Here is a 21905-nt window from a genome sequence, read left to right on the forward strand (position 1 = left end):
AGTTATAGCTAAATAGTATTTTATAGAATATGCAGTATCAGTACTTCTATTTAAGTTTCCCAGAACTTAGAAATCAGACTCACCTTATTACTGGAGTAAATAGACTATGAAGACGGCAATATAGTCTTACACCCTATGTAAAGTAAAGATATGTCAAAAGCAAGTAACATCACCCAAAGGACATGTCAATGACATCTTGAAATAACAAATGAATCCACTCTGAATATTCTGGAATCATTACATAAACTCAACCAAATTAAAAATTATTCAAATGTTACATCACATCACAAAAATAATGACTAACTTTGATGAAATTGTGTCATGAATTTGTCAACATAAAGGCATTTTAACATAATTTTTTCTTAGAATATTAAAATCTCAAGACATTAATTCAAGTATCATGACTGCATCTTGCTATATGTGAAACTGTTTCAATGGCTGTAGCTTTCTAGATGCTACAGTTATAATGCTTCTTTTTAGAACTATATAAGAGATTGAAACAATGATGTAATATTAGAATTCCCAAAACAGCATGAAGAAATAGAAATTTGCTCATATATTTCATTTAAAAACTTCTATACAAGAGAATTTTTATCATTTCAGCAGCATTTTTCTTGCTAACATATGACAACATGAATTCTGCTATTGATTTAAGGTTGTAGGAGAAGTTATTACCTTGGAAATCACGTCCTGCATCTCATTTCTTGGGTAAAATGTCCCATCGTCATAGCGAAATCGATATAACATCTGTTCTGGTTTGAACTGATGTTTATCATTAACTAGCAACATAGAAAAATTACATTAAAATCTAAAAAGTAACAGATGAAAACAAATAAATTAATGAAATATGTATTTCCTAAGATTGAAAATGATTCGTTTTTTAAAGAGCTTTTGTTTTCTAACTAGCAGTCCTACTCTAATATCTTGATAGTAATATCTATGATAGTAATTTAGGTTAGCAACATTCAACTAACATATATCCATAATATTTATAGTATATATAGTATATGTATATATGTATATACATATACTATATATACTATAAATATATATAGTATATGTATATATGTATGTATATGTATATGTATACACTATACATACATATATATGCTGTATACTAAGTCCTGGTGGGGTGCTGTGCATATTCAGTAAATACTATTTAGTTAGAACTTGATGGCTTGCTTTATTTTTATTTTAAAAGTTATAAACTAACTTGTGAAGATTACTTTAAATAATGCACTGGACTGCAAGGTCAGTTTGAATCACAAGGTTGGTGTTTTCAAGCTCACTAGCTGCTCCTTGGAATCCCTATACAGCATCACTATGGGTTGGAACCAACTTGATGGCAGGCACTTCAAAATAAAAAATAACTAACAATAATACTATATACTGGAGTCCCGGTATGGCACTGTAGGATAATCTCAGGACTGCAAGGTCACAGTGAACCACAAGGTCAGCAGTTCAAACTCACCAGTTACTGCTTGGAAACTCTATACTGGGTCACTATGGGTTGGAACTGCCTTGATGGCACTTAACAACAACATACTATATGCTTATAGTCTTGGAAACTGTATACAAGGTCGCTATGAATTGGAATCTAATCAATAGCAGTGAAGAATGAATGAAAGTAATTTGCCTCTATGAGGTTAAGTAAAAAAAGGATTGCTACTAGGATTCTACTTCATATATGCATGAATCTATTCCAAATTAAACATGTTTAAATACTTGTCTGCAATCAGTGAATGGCTGCAGAACGTTCTTTAAGTAAAGTCTTGTTAGGGTGCCTTCAAAAAAAAAAAAAATGTCCAATCAAAACCATAGCTTCCCAGTTAAAGTCAAGGCAAAGAGAGTCGTCAGCTCAGAAGGTTTGGGTGTGTATTATTGGGGACTGCAAAGGGGCAGTCTTGATAAGAGTTTCTTAAAGGACACAGGACAATTATGGGGGCTTATTATCAAGTTGTCATAAAAATGAAGACTGCATTGGTGACAAAAAGGTCAGGAAATTTTAGCTGAAGAATTTTTTTCTCCATCTCGCCAATGTACCTGTTTATTTCGAGGCTAGCAAGGGCTGTCCTAGGAGAATTTCATTGAGAAACCTTACTCTGTCACCCTACAGCCTTACTCTTGCCCTCAGACTTCTTTTTGTTCCCCAAACTGAAAGAAGATTTAAAAGAAACACAATTTACGTCCCTCAAAGATGGCAAAACTGCCATTTGGCTATGGTATAAATGGAAAAGTGCAGACCTAGATGGAGAAAACATTGAGAAATAATATCTTCACATTTTCATACTATTGTTTAATAAAGGTCTGATTTGGCAGCAATATTTTCTGACTTACCCTCATGCATATAATATTTTGTACTTACACATATGTACATGAATAAAAGGACTTATGGTTCCAATTTCTTCACAATGCTACAAAACCAAGCAAAATGTGTCCTCCAAAGAGTAGAAATTCTGATTAGTGAGTTGTGACTTCTTTCCTAACCGTTGGAGCAAATTTTTGCATTTTCATCCTATTACAACCACGCCAAGACCACACGTACAACAATCTAGTCCATTTATCCCATATTTAGACCACCGGAGTAGATTACATAATTTCAGTATGCAATTGAGTCCAAAATTTTAACAATTCTAATACTGAGAAATCCTATCTGAAATGTCACTGAAATTTTCTGTATCTTAGACTATCATCAGTGAACGGAGTACTGATGGTTAGGCAATGGGCTGCTAACTGCAAAGTGGGTGGTTCAAACCCATCGGGTACTTCACAGGAGAAAGATAAAGCTGTCTGCTCCTGTAAAGATTAACTCTCTCCAAATCCTGGGTCAACAGCAGTGGGTATCACTAATGCAGAGTGGTCATTTCCCACCACCATCCTCAGTATGTTGTTGCTGTTAAGTGCCAGTGAGTCAGTTCCAACTCACAGAGACCCTGTATAGGGTTGCCCACCTTGTGGTTCACAGTCCAGTGCTTATTCTATGGCACCAGGATGCCATCCTTAGTATAAGACTTTCATATTCATGAAAACTTATTTAAATTCCTCCCAAATCCTCTCTTTTCCAGAATAAGTCATTTTATATACAATGCAATAAAATGATGGCTGTTCTAGAAAGAAAAAGCCTCAAATTAAAGCTCAAAGAATTTAAACATAAATGTTTTCCTTACAGAGAATGTAACATTTATAGAAAGGATAATTTGCTGCATTAGGCCCTATTTTCATAATTAGAAACCTTTGACCTTTAATGCTTGCTAAAGATGTTGAAGGGAGAGAAAGCTGTGTGAAATTATCCCCATGAACTACATTTGGTGAAGCCTGAAGAAAGTCAAGATATTTTAAAGAAACACATAAACAAGTCTGATATGTTTTCTGACCCCAACCTAGCCAAATCATGTTTGTGGCTTACAGCCATATAATTTAGACAGGATAGTTGCCCAAAAAGATAGACAACACAGTTTTTTGGCATCTTTTTCCCAGGCAAAGACAAAATTCTCTTTTTGGATTTTTTTCTTAAAAAAAAAAAAAAAGCAAAACTATGAAAGAATATTTTGAACTCATATGTAATGTATCAAACAAGACTTGTCATTTATTCCTTCCATACAATAAGCAGTGGACTGCTAATTGAAAAGTCAGTGGTTCCAACCCACCACTCACTCCTCAGAAACCCTATACAGGATTGCTATGAGTTAGACCATCTTGACAGCATTTAACAATCTACTAATCACTATTTTGATCCCCTAAGATTTAATTAAATAAACTATTACCTGAATATCACAAAATTCAAGAACATGTTAGGGCTAAATCTCTCTGGCCACAATAAAATAAGTGATATTTAATCTGAAATACAGTACTTAGCTGTAAAACAAATGCTTAAGTGGTGGTGGCGGCTGTGTGCCGTAGAGTTAGCTCTGACTTATAGTGACCCTGTACAAGGTTTCCAAGGCTGAAAATCTTTACAGGAGCAGAAAGCCTTATCTTTCTCCCACGGAACAGCTGGTAGTTTTGAACTGCTGACCTTAAGGTTCGCAGCCCAATTCGCAGCCACTAAGCTACCAGAGCTCCTTAAATGCCTATGAGAAATATGAAATAGTTCTGCATTCAACTATACCTCCCCCCCCCCAACATTTATTTCTAAAAGATGGAAAATGAATTTATTACCTAATGAGAATTCAGGTCATCTTGTGAGGAAAGTTGCTTAATGTCATCTTTTAAACACCTATTTGATATAACCGGAAATGTGCTAGAAAATATGTAACAACTGGCTCTCTAGGCAATGCAGGTAGACAGTGGGGAAGAATGAACTCTAATTTTTAAGTAGAATTTGTCAGTTTCTTTGGTATAATTGTAGTCCTGGTGTAGTGCTATAGGATAGGATAAGCACTGAACTACAAAGTTGGTTTGAACCACCAAGTTAGTGGTTCAAATTCACCAGCTGCTCCTTGGAAATTCTATAAAGGGTCGCTATGAGTTGGAACCAATTTGAGGGCACTTAACAACACCACCAATATCAATGGTATAAATGGAGTTCCTGGGTAGTACAAGCAGTTAACACACTCAGCTGTTAACATATTCAGCTGAAAGTTTATAAGTATAAGTACCTCAGAAGAAAGGCTTGATAAGCTACTTCTAAAAACTTAGTCAGTTAATATCCCATGGAGCACAATTCTTCTGACACAAAGGGTCACCGTGAGTCAGGATCAAATCCACCAGCAACTGGTAATGGTATGGAATAAATACTCCCACTCTAACCAGTTTCAAGATATCAACATGATGTCAATGAGCATAACGCTACAAACAGATGCACAGATGCACACTATTAAAGAGTCTTTCCACCAGGCAGAAATAAGAAATATAAGTAACCTCAACAACATAGATAAAATATAGTATAATTTGGAAGTGATGGTTTTGAAAATGCATTACCTTTTTATAATATAATGCATCTTCTTACTTGTTTATGTTTCTGTGGTTGATAAGTGCCATGAAGTTGGGTCTGACTCATAGTGATACTGTATAAGGTTTCCGAAGAGTGGTCGGGGAGTTTGAATTGCCAACCTTGCGGTTCAAGCTGACCTTGCAGTCTAGTGCTTATCCTAAGGTGCCATACCATAGAATTTGATTTTTAATATTAACTATAGTTAACAACCAGTTAGCAACATTTTTGAAAATTTAGTTGTCAGCTCTCACAAGCTTGCACAAACTGACTGGATATGTGACTGAGATCTAATTTTCCACATAGCCATTTATACAACAAACAGTACAAACAGACAAGATGAGCATCATCAATTTCTTCAAAATGTCACAGAGAAAGCATATGCTACCTCCATCAAAGAATTTCTTGTGTAACAAGGGTTTACCTGTGAAGTTCACAACAATATTTATAATGGGAATAATAACAATAATTGCCACCTTTTTCTTTTTCTTTGTTTGCTCTCTTTAAAACAGATGGTTCATCCAATTTTATTTGAAGAATTCTAAATTCTTCACTAAAATGCAGCTGGAATCACATACTAATTAAATTAGCATGTTTAGCTCATATCTCTTCACTTGAATGGAATTACTCTATCAATGTGAAATTACATAATATGCCGTTTTACAGTTTGGAACAATTTGTGTTCATTCATTTTGGACACATACAACAAAATTTTTCTAGTAGCAAAATATTATATGTGCAAAATCTGACATTGCCATGCACTGCCTTTGAGTTGATTCCGGCTCATAGTGATTCCAAAGGACCAAGCAGAACCACTCCTTAGTGATTCCAAGACTGTAAATCTTTATGGCAGCAGACAGCTCCTCTTTCTCCCAAGGAGTGGCTGTGGGTTTGAGCCATTGACCTAGAGGTTAGCAGCCCAATGCTTAACCAACAAGTGTTCCTTAAATCTGACCTTATGATTGATTAATTCTTAGTAACTGCAATAGCATAGGCCATGAAAATCAAAGTGTGCAGAATATTATTAATAGATATAATTAAGCATTATGTTTATCAGATTAGTAAAGGATCAGGTGAATATAATTATTCAAAACTACTTTCAATTCTCAGAAGTTAAGTACTTAAAGGATTCATGCATTGAAAATGTCAAAACAAATTTTAATTTAATACATGTTTACTAATTCCTTTTCAAAACAGTATTATTGGGAAAAAGTAGAACAAAACTATATCGTTCAAGGGTGTGAGATGGCTCATTAGGATTGGCATTCTGTGATACTGATCCCCTTCTAGTAAAGGAAAAATACATTCTATGTTTTGTTTATTTGAAAGAGGCAAGTAAAAAATATTTTACAAGAAGCATTTGGATGTTTCATTTTAAATATTTCACGGCCAAAAACAACAACAAAAAACAGGTCAAACTCTAAAAGACCATGTGTATAAAGATGCTTAATAAATAATACCCCAACTATACTTTGTACTAACTTACAATTTATCTGAATGTACTTGACTAGCTATTTATATCTTCAGGTAAAGCAATAACACAGTTTTTGCTAGTGTAAAGTAAGTAAAATTTCAGTCTTAATTGTTGATGTCTTCAATTTTCAGAAACCCAATTCAATAAGGAAACAAGCAATTCCTCATACAATTCCTACCTCTTCTTTGACAAAATATTCCTGTCAGAATGAAAAGGAGTCTTGAAAATAACCGTATAGCTCCTTTGGAGGAATGTTCTCTCCCCTCACGGACCCTTACAGCCTTAAGAACAAAGGTTATTAAAATGCATTTTTATCTGTTCCAAGGCACCTAGGTATATCCAAAAAGAAAAAGACTGTGGAGAAACTCAAAGACGTTCTTTATAGACTATAATAAGGAACCAAGTGAAAGCAAAAAACAAACAAACAACAAAACAAAAAACCGAAGATGCACATCAGTTATGTAGAAAATTGAAAATAACACATTAATAATGATGTTGTTAAGTGCCTTCAAGTCAGTTCCAACTCACAGTGAATCTGTATAGGGGTTCTGAGGCTGTAAAAGTTTGCAGGAGCAGAAAGCCTCATCTTTCTCCCACAGAGCAGCAAGTAGGTTAGAACCACCAACCTTGTGGTTTGCAGTCTGATGCTTCACCTACAGAGCCACCAAACTCCCTCAATAATAATAGATAGTTTTAAAATCTCATTATCTTGTTCATAAAGATTCAGAGTCATTGAAATTAATGACAGAAGTCAGGAAAACTTGGAGTTAAAAAAGAAATGTTAAAAGTTATTAGGTGATTGGAACACCTAAAAAGGGGTTACAACGCACCCAATGAAGGAGGCTTCCTGTGGAGCCTCTGCATTACATAAGACCATAGGGAGAATCCTGAACAGCATCCAGAATCTTCAGAGGTGGGAAATTTCCACTTGAAAAGATAAGCAGACCAGCCTGGAGTGGCTAGAAGAACAGAAAAAACTTCTTGAAAGAAAGACTTACAGGAAAAACACAAAACAATAATAGGCATACCGACTGATTACTACAAGAACAAGCAAGTTGCTTGCCCAGGAGACATCAAGGCAAGTGGTCGGGTCCCATCAGGGCAAACCCCCTTCCAAGACTAAGACTCAATGGGAATACATTTACTCTGATTAGTGACCACGTTTGTCACTGATAAGGGGAAATGAGGGAAAAACAGCAATGAAGCTGCAAGCTAAGCCCTACAATGTTCAATAGACTCCTGTGAACCCAGGTGGACACCTGATTGGCCAGCAGTGTTGCAAGACCTGGGGACTCTTGGGACCAGAGTCAGTGACATAGCCACAGAGGACTAGAGTGGAGAGTGAAGTATCCGGCTGATAAGAAGAGAGGGCATATGCACAAGAAGACCCACACTTGCAGATAATATCCACTTAACCTGGCTTCAAAGACTGGATGGTCAGAGTTCAACTAGAAGAAGAAAGAAGAGGAAAAAAAGAGTAATCTCATACAAAATGATGAACTTGACCTACACGTATGGATGCAGTAGCTCAAAAGAGGGAACAAATCTTTACAGCAAGGATCACTCCCATCCCTTTCATACACAGAGTAGACAGGGATGGGCAACTTGGACACTGGCTATCCAAAGTGTGTATGGGGGGGGGGGGAGAGGGGGAGGCTACAAAGGCAAGAAGTGACTGGCTTACAGGCTTACAAGCTTTCAAGAGGGAACCTAGATCCAGAGGGCATGAAGGAAGGTAGAATCTCCACTGAGTAGTATCCAATCTGTCTAGGCGGGGCTAGGAAAGGAAATGAGGATAGGTCTCTTGTGATACAATGGTGAATAATTGTTACCAGGACTGATTGTGAGGGTTGGAAATGTAAAGGTAGATATATTGTAGCAAGGGGGAAGGTAAATGACTTTGCAGTCTAGGAGAGGCGGTCCCTGGGACCATCAAGGGAGAAGAGTGGAGAGCAGGACCCTAGCCAGAGAAGCAGTGATGCCAGAGATGGAGGCATAGACGATGACTTGTAGAGATGGAGTGGCTGGGTGGGGTCTTTGGACCCGGAGAGGTGGGACTCTAACCATGGCAATGAAATGATATATGATAGGATGAATGTAAAACTAATGTTCTCCTATGTAAAATATCACATAAATTTGATATCCTATCAAGCCACATTGTAATAATATTAATAAATACAAATTGATTTATCAGTCTTTAATATAATTTCATATTTTATTAAATAAAATTTCATATTTTATTAAATGTATTTCATAAGGAGCTCTGGTAGCATAATGCTTACAAGTCGGGCTGCCAACGTCAAGGTCAGTAGTTCGAAACTACCAGAGGTTCCATGGTAGAAAGAAGAGGCATTCTGCTCTCGTAAAGACTTACAGCCTCAGAAACCCTGTGCAGGGTCACTATGAGTCAGAACTGACTCCATGGTACGTTCCAACAACAACAATATACTTTCACAAGTTTTATATTGACTGGGAGAAACTGAGTAGTTGTTTATCAAATTGATTTAGCTTTTATTTTTTCTGGGCATGCAGCTAGGTAACAGTCAAAGTTTCAGTGGGCTTCAGAATACACCAAATACATTCCAGGCATTTGCTATATACTAAAAAACAAGGCTTGTGTTCCCATGGTATTTATATTTTGATAGAAGGTTGAAGCAGGAATGGGGAGATAAAGACAGGGAAAAAAACAACAACAAATAAAACAATGTAAGTTCAGAAAGTAAATACCTGAAGAAAATGTTAAAAGAAGAAAAGAGTAGTGTGTTGGTGGGATGGACTTCTACAAGTTGAAGCGTCATGGAAGATAGGAGTCACACAAAAAAAGGGATTTTTGTTATTTCATTCATTACTGTATCAGTAGCACCTAGAAAGTTACTTGACATTTTAAAAACTTAATAAATAGATGGTGACTGAGCACAGTAAGAGCAAAGATCCTAAACAGAGAATCAGTGTGACGTGTTCAAGGAAGATCCAGAAGGTCAGAGTGGCTCCAGTATACTGAGTTAGGTATAACACCAGGAGCCAAGTTCAGAGAAGAAGCTGGGACCCTGTGACTTACGGATTTGTAGACCATGGTAAGAGATTTGGACTTTTCTCTAAGTACAATGGAAAACCATTAGACGATAGTAAGCAAGAGAATGCCTTAACCTGACATATTTTAAAAGGTCCCTTCAGTTGTTACTGAATGAACTCTAAAAGAGGCAAAAATGAAGCAAAAAGATTAGGTAAGAGATTTTTTATTTAGTGGTAGTTCAAGAATAATATGATGGTGGCTGGGAGGAATCTGGGCTTTCTGAAAGGGAACTAGGTGGTGTGATATGGAATTCTCATGGCAGAACTAAGAGGACTTGCTGGCATCAAGGACAGAAATGTATTAAAGATGATACCTTACTCCACAGAATCTGTGGTACTAATTCTTGTGATTAGGAAAAATTGGGAGGGTCTTATTTGTTTGCATACCGTCTATTTTAGAATAGAAATTAACATTAAAATACCATAACATAAAATACACAGTTATCAATAATTTCCTATCTCCTTCTTTTCCCCCACATTTTACATTAGCAATCCTTTAATCTACTGTCCTTATTCTCCTTAACACTGTCCCCCCCCCCCCAGTTTTTTTTGTTTGTTGTTGGTTTTCTCAGGGATCTGATAATCTCTTGGGATGATTTCCAAATTTATCTCTTGTCCTATCTGTAATCTGAGCTTTATAGCCAGATTTTTAACTTCCTGCTGGACACTTTCCCTTAGATATCTTACATGCAAACCATATCAAACTCTTTATCTTTTTTCTAAAATGTGTTCCTCATCCTAAATTAACTATCACCATCATCCAGATAAAAAAACTAAGAATAATCTGATTTCCCTTTTCCTTCTTTATGTTGTTGTTATTGTTGTTAAGTGCCCTTGAGGTTGAGTTGACTCCAACCCATAGCGACCCTGTATAGGGTTTCTGTGGAGCAGCTGGTGAGCTTGAACCGCCAACCTTGCAGTTCAAACAGCTTTGCAGTGTGGCGCATTAACCCACAGCACCACACCAGAACTCCATCTCCTTCTTCATACCCACTTCCAAATAGTTATCAAATATGCTGGTCCAGCATTGCCAGAATCTCTCAAATGGGCTCTCTTGTTTTCATTTCCAGGTCACGTCCTGCTAAAGCCTTTGTCCTTTCACTAATGGTTAAGGTAATGGCTTCCAACTCTCTGCTATCTTTCATCTCTCCACTCCCGCCTTTGCCTTGTTGTATTTAATAGTTCTTAAACCAAGTTCTGATCACTCTTTGACTTTAAAACGTTCATTAGTTCCTTCTCTTCTTCAGGATGAGCCCTACACTACCACAGACAAAAGCTAAACTCTTCTGATATCTAGTGTCTGCCTACTGTCCCACTCCATCCCCATGTAAACACCCCATACACCATACAGTCTAGCCACACAGGACATGTACAGTTACTGAAGTTGGAGCCCTGTGGCTTTGGGGCCTTGTAGTCTCTGAAGAGGCACCATAAACTCTCCAACTTATGTCCCTAAGTGCTGTCATCTCCTACAGGTGGAATGCCCTATGCCCCTCTCTCCCTATAAGAGACCCGCCCACTCTACAAGGCACAGTACACAACTCGTATACACCTTACGAAGAATGATTTCTTCCTCCATAGTACCACAACATTTATCTGTATTCCTAATCCTAGCCTGTGCTGTAGTTGTTCATTTTAAACATACATGTAATGGTTATATAATTGTTGTTGTTGTTGTTAAGTATATCAAATTGGTTTTGACTCATAGTGACCCAGTATGGGGTTTCTGAGGCTATAACTCTTTGCAAGAGTAGAAAAGTCTCATGATTCTCCTGCAGAGCAGCTGGTGGACTTAAACAGCCAACCTAATGGTTAGCAGTCCAGTGCTTATCCTACAGAGCCACAGAGCTACCAATCCCTCCACACATATTGTTGTTGTTGGGTTTCTGAGAAGCAACTGGTGAATTTGAATCACCGACCTTATGGTTCAAAATGACCTTGCAGTCCAGCACACTAACCCGCAGCAGCATACCAGTACTCCACACATATTGGTATTGCTGTTGTTATGTGCCATGGAGTTGGTTCTGACTCATAGCGACCCTGCACAAGGTTTCTGAGGCTTTAAATCTTCACAGGAGCAGAAAGCCTCATTTTTCTCCCATGGAAGAGCTGGTAGTTTCCAACCGCTGACCCTGAAGTTAACAGCCCGATTCGTAACCACTACACTACCAGAGCTCCTTTATTGTTGTTGTTGTTAAGTACCGTGCAGTCAGTTCCGACTCATAGTGACCCTATACAGGGTTTCTGAAGCTGTAAATCTCTATGGGAGCAGAAAGCCTAATCTTTCTCCTACAGAACAGCTGGTAGTTTCGAACTGCCAACCTTGAGTTTAGCAGCCCGATTCGTAACCACTACGCTACCAGAGCTCCTTGTTGTTGTTAAGTGCCGTCGAGTCAATTCTGACTCATAGCGACCCTATATAGGGTTTCCAAGGAGCAGCTGGTGAGCTTGAACCACTGACCTTGCAGATCAAACCACCATTCAGTCTGACGCATTAGCCCACAGTGCCACACCAGGACATAGAACTCCTTTATTAGGCACTTTAAAATGTTGTTAAAAACCCTTAAGTCAGTTTCAACTCATAGTGACCCTGTATAGGGTTTCCGAGAAGCAGCTAGGGAGTTCAAACCACCGACCTTGCAGTTCAGATGACACCAGGACTCCACAATTTGTGGTGGAATAGATTAAATAAATAATAAAGTAATTACCATGATGGATGATTCCATTTTCTAATAATGCTTGTCCCAAGTGAACTCCCTCCTCAGGTTTGTGAATCTCTCCAATTTCTAACAACCAGGACACAAATTCACTGAAAGAAAAATACAAGGTAGAAATGAACTATTAAACAGGAATTGCAAATTAGAAATGCAAATTAAACAGGAATTTAACTAGTTAACAGAAACCCTATCTGTACCATGCAGTCAACAAGTACCTAGGAACAGTCTCAAAATATAAAGGAATATTTGCAGTGCTTTCAGCATAAATCATACTTTACATATGTAAGACCACCATCATTTAAACTGGGGTCTATTCTAGAAAATCCATGCTCATACATTCGGACTTGCCTGAACTGTACTTAATAATTATTCGATGAGGTGAGACCTCTAATAAACACAAAGTGAAAATTTTAGAACAGCTTTAATTATAAGGACACATTCCATATAAAGGGAAATTTGGGACTACATGGAATAAATAGATTCTAACGATAGCTAAAACACAGAACTAAACAAGTAATAAATGACTTAATATAAAGGACTAAATAAACTGTATTTAATCTGGCTTTCCAGGCACAGGACAATAATAGGACTGAAATTTCAAGATGGAAGTTACAAAAACACAAAAAACAAACAAACAAACACACAAAAAAACAATCTATATGCCCCTGCATTGGGCAAAAACTGAAAAATGAACCCCCTCCCTGGTTCCACAGTCAAAATCCCCATCCTTGAACGTTTTACTCAACTAGGTCCTACTGAGAAGGGATTTTGCAGATGTCATTGAAGTAGAAAGTCAACTGACACTAAAATATGGAAATTATCCAGGGAGCTCTGATGGTATCAGCCAAGCCTGCCAAAGAGAGTTTCTCAGACTGGTGGCTGACAAGAGCATCAGAGCGATCTGAAGCATGAGAAAGGTTTGACATGCTACTGCTGGCTTTGAAGATGAAGGGGTCCTCCCCAGGAATGCAGGAAGCCTCTAGAAGCTGAGCAGGAAAGACTATAGGATCTCAAGTCTCACAACCACTAGGAACTGAACACTACCAACAACTTGAATGTGCTTGAATATTCAGCTTCATAGTGCTGTAATAAGTGTATTAAATGACGTAAGTCAGGTAGCTAAGTGTCTGCCACACAGGGAGCTCTTACTAAATGTCTGTGGTTGACAAATATGCTGAGATGGTTGATGTGTAGCTAAAGCATACTTCTCCATTTGGATGTCACCAGAGTCCTGAAAATGTGAACACGCTGTAGGTACTGCTATAAACAGGGAATTTTTTTTCAAAGAGTGAAGGCAGGAAACTAAGCTAATAAGTGGCTTTATGATGAGTCCTGGTGTGGGGCTGTGGGTTATTGCACTGGATAGTAAAATTGGTTTGAACCTCCAAGGTCAGTGGTTCAGGCTCACGAGCCGCTCCTCAGAAATCTTATACAGGGTCGCTATAGGTCAGTACAGAGTCATCAGCACTTAACAACAACTCAAGTAACAGGCTGATCCCATCAACACTCTGCATAAGGATCACGTTCCTCCCGTCAGAAGCAACATTAAGCTTGGGTAATAGTTCAGAGACAGTGTGTTGTTATGGAAGAGGCCACAGTGAAAACAGCTCATGTTTACTTAGTTTCCTATGTATCAAGGGAAAACTGCTAAATGCTTCCCAGATTATCACAACTATCACTGCAATCATATCTGGAAATCAAATGGCATTGGGCAAAGCTGCTGCAAAAGACCTCTTTAAAGTGTTCAAGAGCAAAATTGACAGTTTGAGAACTAAGGTACACCTGACTTGAGCCATGGAATTTCATTCATCTCACATGCATGTGTAAACTAGACAATAGCTAAGGAAGACCAGAGAAGAAATGATGCATTTGAGTTGTGATGTTGGCAAAGAATATTAAATATACCATGAACTGCCAAAACAACAAAAAAATCTGTCTTGGAAGAAATACAGCCAGAGTGTTCCTCAGGAGTAAAAATGGTGAGATTTTTGTCTCATGTACTTTGGAATCTCTCAATGAGATGTCATCAGGAGGAGCCAATCCCTGGAGAAGGCCATCATGCTTGGTAAACGAGAGGGAGGGTCAGGGGAAAAGAAGACATTCAATGAGATGTATTGACACAGTGGCTACAATAATGGTTCAAACATAACAACCATAGTGAGGAAGGCACAGCACCTGTCAGTGTTTCATTCTGTTGTACCCTGGGTCACTAAGAGTTGAAACTGACTTGAGGAACAGCAACTAACAACAACAATCTAATTGTATGAGATAGTACGGCTAAAGTGTTAACAAAAACCTTTCTCCCTCTATAAGGACAAATTTGACTTTGGATTCATTTTCTAGTTCTGTCCTCCTAGAAACCTTATGAAAGTAGGATATCAGCTATGTTACTAGGCAATAGCTTATAAAAATAACCCCAGATGGCTAATTTGTATAAGTACTTAGTAGGAAGCCACCGAGAGACTCTCTTGTAACTGGGCATGTCCCTGTGGGAACCTTGGATATTACGCCCATGGAGTTGTTACAGAAGACACAGTCCTTTGGGGTACTGAGCGTACTGTGCCATGCTGAACTCAGGTAACTTTTCTTTGCACAAAGTTCTCTCATGGGGAGAGCTAAACAGGAAAGCTTTCAGGTAGCTCTAAGAACTGCTGTATAGACTCCTCCCACCGTAGGCAGGGCATTTTCTGACCTGTAACATTTCCAGGTAGGAAACAATTGTGGCCACTGGCTGTTTTTCTTGACTGCAAAGCTAGTTAAGAAGACATCCTGGTGGGCATTGCAAATGGGTACTACAATCATCTCCATTTTTGAGAGGCTATGGAAAGTTAACCTTCTTAAATTCTGTAACTAGTCAGTGGGAGCCCCAGCCATTAGAAAAGAGGCAGAATGATGGCAGAGTCTGGCATTTGGACTATTATTTCAGTCTCCTTTCATAAAGCTGACATTGGCACTCACTAATTGTATAAAGTTGGATATGGTAAAGCCCCGGATCCCTGGTTTGATCATCTTAACCCCCCTTCAAGGTATTTTAGCTCAAAAGTATTCAAGTTTGGATACAAAATACAGAAAGAAGCTTAACGTTTTAGGCAGCTCCCCTCCTCTTGGTCATGTCCAGTCTGAAACTCCCACTAAAGCTGTCTGTAGAAACAAATAAAACCTCCACTGCCATTGAGTTGATTCCCACTCACAGGGACCCCTATAGAACAGAGTAGAACTGCGCAATAGGGTTTCCGGGAGCAGACAGCCTTGTCTTTCTCCAGTGGAGCAGCTGGTGAATTTGAGCCGCTGACCTTGTGAACTAGCAGCCCAACACTTTACCCCCTGCACCACCAGGTCTCCTGCAGAAGTAAATACACACAGTTCATTCTGCTCCATGCTGGGAAGGAGGCAACCTCCCGTCCTATTACTCTTTCCTGGCTTCCTTGCATGGCACACTTTTTCATCTTCTTTGTATAGGTTGCTGAAAGTACCTGTTTAAATGTTCTACATTCTGAAATATTTAACTGCCTACATTGAGCATCCTCAGCTTTCTACTCTACTTAACTTTCTGGATTCATCATCAATTCTGATTTTCAGGCCCTGAAGGTAAGTCGATATCAGCCCAGCCATTCAGTTCCATAAAGTCAAACCTACTGGCTGCCAGACCCTGCCTAGCCCAAACCTTTCCTTCTCCCTCAATCATTAAAAAATGCTTAGGGCGAGTGCAGGGAAAATCTGGTAATAGATACTAATGATGCCTACCCAATATGCTGAGAGCCATCAGTGTTCCTGAAATGTGCATGTGAAGAACGTTGAAATGGCTAATTTCTGTCATGTATGTGCTCACCACAAAAAGAATAATTCATTAAAACAACACTTAGGAACATATATTAACATTTAAAAAGTTATATCTATTTTTATCTAATGAAAGGAAAGTTAATACAGGAGATAGTGAAAATATCCAAAAAATAAAATGCATCCATATCACCAACCCTACCTTCCAAGAAAGCATTTAGGGAACGTCGTCAATTTTCGTTTTCTGTCTTTGATGAGATTTCCTTGTTTGCACATCATCTTATAAAGTTTCTCACCTTGTTCTGAGATCATTACCCAGGTATCTTGTTCCATTCCTAGTTTTAAACCTATCAAAAATGAAAAAAAACAAAAAACAAACAGATAACTGAAAGGCCTCTTCATTCACTCTCACACCCCCATTAAGCACCTATCGATTGCTACTGTATGCTAGGGGCTATAGATACAGAACCATGTAAGATAGGCCTTAGCTTTCAAGAAGCTCACGGTGTATCGCAGGAAGACAGACAAAGCAGGAGTCCCAAAAGCCATATAGTAAAATGTCCAAGCCATGTCTCTCAAAGACCAATGGACTAAGAGCAAATGGGATTTAGTCTTCATAGGTCTGTTGGCCTGGCATCCATGTGCAGTTAGATCTGCACACATGCACAGAGTGACCCCGGAAATGGACTTCTCGGGTATCATTGTGATACAGCACTGTGGTATAATAGAGGCATATTCATAGGAAATAGAAGGAGCTCTGGTTGCATAGTGGTTACGAGTCAGGCTGCTAAACTCAAGGTCAGCAGTTTGAAACTACCAGAGACTCTATGGGAGAAAGATGAGGCTTTCTGCTCCCATAAAGAATTACAGCCTCAGAAACCTTATACAGGGTTGCTGTGAGTCAGAACCAACTCCATGGCACATCACCACCACCACCAGCACCACAGGAAATAGAGATCACCATCTCCTGAGTATTAGGAATGGTTTCACAGAAAGTGATGGTGGTGGTGGTGTGCTGTGGAGTAGGTTCCAACTCATAGCAACCCTGTATAGGGTTTCCAAGGCTGTAAATCTTTACAGGAGCAGAAAGCCTCATCTTTCTCTCGCAGAACAGCTGGTAGTTTCGAACTGCTAACCGTGGGATTAGCAGCCTGACTGGTAACCACTATGCTCCCAGAGGCATGTTGAAATGAACAAATATGAATAGGTACTTCCAGATACAGAAGGGGTAGAGGATTCAGAAGAACTAACTGATCTGAAGCAGCAGAGAGGATACAGAAGATAGTGAAAACATCTGGGGTTTTGGTGAGGGGCAGAAGATAAAGCAAGAAAGTTAGGCAGAATCCTGGCTCAACCATGAGTTTCAACTTAACATTGCTCCTTAGGTACAATTTCTAACCAGCAGGATTTTAACCAGGTGGGTTAGGGAAGGGGACAGGTAGAGTAGCACTGGAAAGTTGTTGCTTTAGAAATAGAATTCTAAGGACAGTGTAGTGAATAACCTGAAGAGGGGAGGCTTTCAAAAGAGGGAGATCATTCAGTGGGGACAGCAAAAGCTCAAGGAGGCTGAAACCTCTATAAACAATAGTAGGGTCTACTACAAGGCATGAAGGATGAAGCTGAGAAATACCTAAGAGGGGGTAAATTTCAAAGGGCACAGTGATGATGAAATACAGGTGCCAAAGAGAGAGAAGAAATCAGGACATCGTCTGGCTTTTGATATGAATAATGGAATGGACAGCAGGCAGGCGTACTGGACTGAGAGGCCTGAGTATTGCACAGGGTTCCACTGAACACTTTAGTGTGAAGCTCAGGAGACAGGACAAGACTGGAGATACAGATTTAGAACTGAGCACTGCAGTGGTGTAAGTTACATCTGGCAGAATGAGATAACCTGAAAATTTAGTTAGAGGAGAGGAGCATCAACGAAAACAGCAACAGTGGATGAGACTGAGGAAATTCAGCAAAGGATGCTAGAGAAAACCTGTTACACAAACATAAATCAATTATTTTCAGTCTTCTAGTTCTGGTGTGGAGTCCTGGTGTGGCGCTGTGGGATGAAGCACTGAATGGCAAAGTTGGTTTGAACCACAAGGTCAACAGCTCAAACTTACCAGCTGCTCCTCAGAAAGCCTATACAGGGTTGCTATGAGTCAGGACTGACTCCACGGCACTTAACAACAACAACAACAAGTTCTGGTGTGGCGCTGTAAGATAGAACACTGGGCGGCAAGGTCAGTTTGAACCACAAGGTTGCCGGTTCAGAGTCAACAGCCACTCCCTGGAAACCCTATACAAGGTTGCTATGAATCAGAACCGACTTGAGGATACTTAACAGCTACAAAAAAATATATTACTATCGTTTTTACAGTGTAGGTAGGTAGGAGCTGTCAGCATTTTTGTTAAAGACCATAAAGAGTATATTGAATGGGCCTCTTAGTGTTTTCCTTTTCCCTTTTTTTTAGATAGGTGAATCTATCTATAAAGCCATTGTGAAAAAAAAGAAATAAAGGTTCAGCCTGATGAGCAATTCAATTTAACTTTTACATAATCTCCTATTTGAGTTGATTGGGAGATTTAATAAAACCTAAAGAATTATTTATACAGTCATGACCTTTATCTTAAAAATTTCTATCTAGTTCTTCATCCAAGAGCAATCAAAGGGATAAGTATTTGAAAATGCCTTTTGAATTCTTATACAAATGTGTGCTAAGAATATTTTAATAAAGATACAAATTTTATTCATTCCTCAGGGGAAGAAGCAGACAATGGGAAAGTGGAGGTTCTTCATGTCCCCAAATTTCATCACCAATGAGGCATTTGATCCCTGGATTGCTGGGAAAAGGAATAAGCAGTACCATGTTTAGTTCTGATTTTTATTTATTTTTTAATAGAGAAGTGAGTAGTTATACAAACATTCCTACTTTCTACCTGACACAAATATGCTGAGTAGTAGATATACTTCACACAACTGGGTATTACCAAATTAAATATCTTTTGCACATCTGGCTAAAGGCATAAAGTGGCACTGTGGGATGAAGCACTGCAGGCTAATGATATGGGCACCAAGGTCAGTTTGAACCACAAGGTTGGCAGTTCAAGCTCCCTAGCTGCTCCTCAGAAGCCCTATATGGGGTCACTTTGAGTCAGAACCAACTTGACAGCACTTAAAAACAACAAGTTAAATGATATTCTAACAATTTTTAGGAATTGATACATCCAAAGTGACTTAATCTGAAGAAAAACGTGGCATCAGGATTGGAGGAACACTCATTAACAACCTGCGATATGCTGATGATACAACCTTGCTTGCTGAAAGTGAAGAAGACTTAAAATATTTACTGATGAAGATCAAAGAGCACAGACTTCAGTATGGATTGAATCTCAACGTAAAGAAAACAAAAATCCTTACCACTGGACCAATAAACAACATTCTTATCAACGGAGAAAAGATTGAAGTTGTCAAGGACTTTATTCTTCTTGGATCAACTATCAACACTCACAGAATCAGCAGTCAAAAAAACCAAACAATGTATTGCATTAGGCAAATCTGCTGCACAACAACTTTTTAAAGTGTTGAAAAGCAAAGATGGTGCACCTGACCCAAGCCATGGTATTCTCAATAATCTCATATGCATGTGAAAGCTGCATAGAAGAATTGACGCTTTTGAGTTATGGTGTTGGAGGAGAATATTGAAAGTGCCATGGGCTGCCAAAAGAACCAACAGATCTGTGTTGGAAGCAGTGCAGCTAGTGTGCACGCTGGAGGCCAAGATGGCCAAACTTCACCTTTCATACCTTAGACATTGTCAGGAGGGATCAGTCGCTGGAGAAGGATATCATGTTTGGTCGGGTGGAGGGTCAGAGAAAAAGAGGAAGACCCCCAGCAAGATGGACTGGCCAAGTGGCAGCATCAATGGGCTCAAACGTGACAACAATAGTGAGATTGGCCCAGGATCAGGCAGTATTTCGTTCTGCTGTGCATAAGGTCGGATGAGTTGGTGCCGACTCAATGGCACGTAACAACAACAACAAAAGGAGGATGCAAACATATTCTGTCTGGGAATGTTCAGGTACTTGTAAACATATAAGCACAATTGCTGAAGACATTACAACCCTGCATAATATTAGTAAAGCTTTGTCTTTTAAAGGAAAGTATAGTAAAACAGCATGGAGTATTCCACTTTCACAAAATGTTTTCCCATTATCGGTTCTCTTGCTTAATTAAAATATTCACATAGTATGGTGGTGGTGGTAGCGTGCTGTGGAGTGACTCTTAGTGATATTGCATAGGGTTTCGAGGCTGTAAATCTTTATGGGAACAGAACACTTCATCTTTCTCCCACAGAACAACTGGTGGTTTTGAAATGCTGACCAGTGTGACTCATAATCACTTCACTATTGGAGCTCCTTAATATAACACAGCCCAATTCATACACTCACCTTTTCGCCGTTCTCTTTCTTTTAAAATAGCTTCAAACCATTCATGCTTCTCTTCAGGTGTTTTTGCCATACACACAAACCACTTATTTTTGGCTGTGTTATGTATCTTCCATCCATTAACAACAATGTGTCCACTGCTATGGAAATCAGCTGGAAATTGATGGGTGAAAGTCAATTAAAAAATAAAAAGTAATGTGTAATGCTATATACGAACTGATGACTCAATTCACAAAAAATTCAGTCATTGGACTCTTTAGAATGTATACATTTTTGTATATACACACACATATATAAACATTATAAGCAAAAAAAAAAAAGACATTTAAACATACTGAATACAGCTTCTAATTTGTTGTTGTGACGTGCTGTCGAGTCGGTTCAACGCTTATATGAGTATATTACATAAAATTTCAAACTACAAACTAATTTTTCCTCTCTATCCAAGCATATTGTTAATATAATAATTTTGGAAGAACTTTTGTATCAATAATCAAACATTCAAGGTATCATATTCATTCTGTCTTTTTAATAAGCCTTTGAAAAATCATTCAAGTTTCCAATCATAGAACACTTATGACAGTATAACACCACAGAACATTTGCCAATTATTTAACTGTATAATAAGAATCAGAACATAACTATGAAATATTCTAAAAGTGCGTTTTACCTATCCTACTGAAAATGGATACAAATAAATGTCAATCTATTATTGTTGCACATGGTTTAAAAAATAAACACTCTTTAAAATCACTGTCTTCCATTTATTTGGAATGAACAGAAGTTCAGAAAATAATTTTTCTTTGAGCATGAATTCACAGTTGTCTTTTTTAAGATTTACCATAAATTCAGTTAAACTATCATTCTGAATTTTAAAGTAGCGATAATAACTCTACCATACCCTTCTATCTAACAAACAATTGGTATGGAATAGTGAGTGGCTTTCTTTGTGAAAGATTTAAAAGGCAGGATTGTCCCTGCAAAGACAAGATTACAACAAGAGAGGAGAACATATGGCCACAGTCTGGATAATCTAAGCACCAATTAAGAAAAGATACGTTATATTCATCCTCCCCCTGAAAGTCATTAAACCATCATAGTTGGTATATACCAGATCCTATATAGGATCTGAGCCACAAAAATTAAAGTGGTTTAGATAAAGTACTTTGTACAGCTGTACATTTTTCCCTTCAAATGATGTATTCTACCTGACAAATAAATTGTGAGTAGATGCAGACAGGTTTGGTTCTCATGGATTTTATGTTTTTGTTAGCTGCAAATATCACAACCAATTTTCTGTGATCACACTAACTTCCAAAAATGCATTACCGTATGCTGTACAGGTGTGGAGGATTTAAAATTTTCAAGTAACCTTTGATCCAGGAAAGAATTGTATTAGTCTATATTATTGTTGTTGTTGTTAAGTGCCGTCGAGTCGATTCCGACCCATAGCGACCCTGTACAGGGTTTCCGAGGGTGTAAATCTTTACGGGAG

At 38.4% G+C, this 21905-nt stretch overlaps 1 protein-coding gene across 1 annotated transcript in view; it reads right to left on the minus strand.

Moving 5' to 3' along the window:
- The window catches only part of PREX2 (phosphatidylinositol-3,4,5-trisphosphate-dependent Rac exchange factor 2), a 482194-nt gene that overhangs the window by 265352 nt on the left and 194937 nt on the right, over window positions 1-21905 (minus strand). Inside the window, exons 9-13 of the mRNA XM_006860035.1 lie at window positions 20414-20563; window positions 16173-16317; window positions 12185-12285; window positions 676-779; window positions 84-133 (exon numbers count right to left, since the gene is read on the minus strand). Coding sequence (XP_006860097.1) covers window positions 84-133; window positions 676-779; window positions 12185-12285; window positions 16173-16317; window positions 20414-20563 — 550 coding nt within the window. The remainder of the gene's footprint in view (window positions 1-83; window positions 134-675; window positions 780-12184; window positions 12286-16172; window positions 16318-20413; window positions 20564-21905) is intronic.

This window comes from Chrysochloris asiatica, unplaced genomic scaffold (genome assembly GCF_000296735.1).
Source record: "Chrysochloris asiatica unplaced genomic scaffold, ChrAsi1.0 scaffold00036, whole genome shotgun sequence".
NCBI classification, from domain to species: Eukaryota; Metazoa; Chordata; class Mammalia; order Afrosoricida; family Chrysochloridae; genus Chrysochloris; species Chrysochloris asiatica.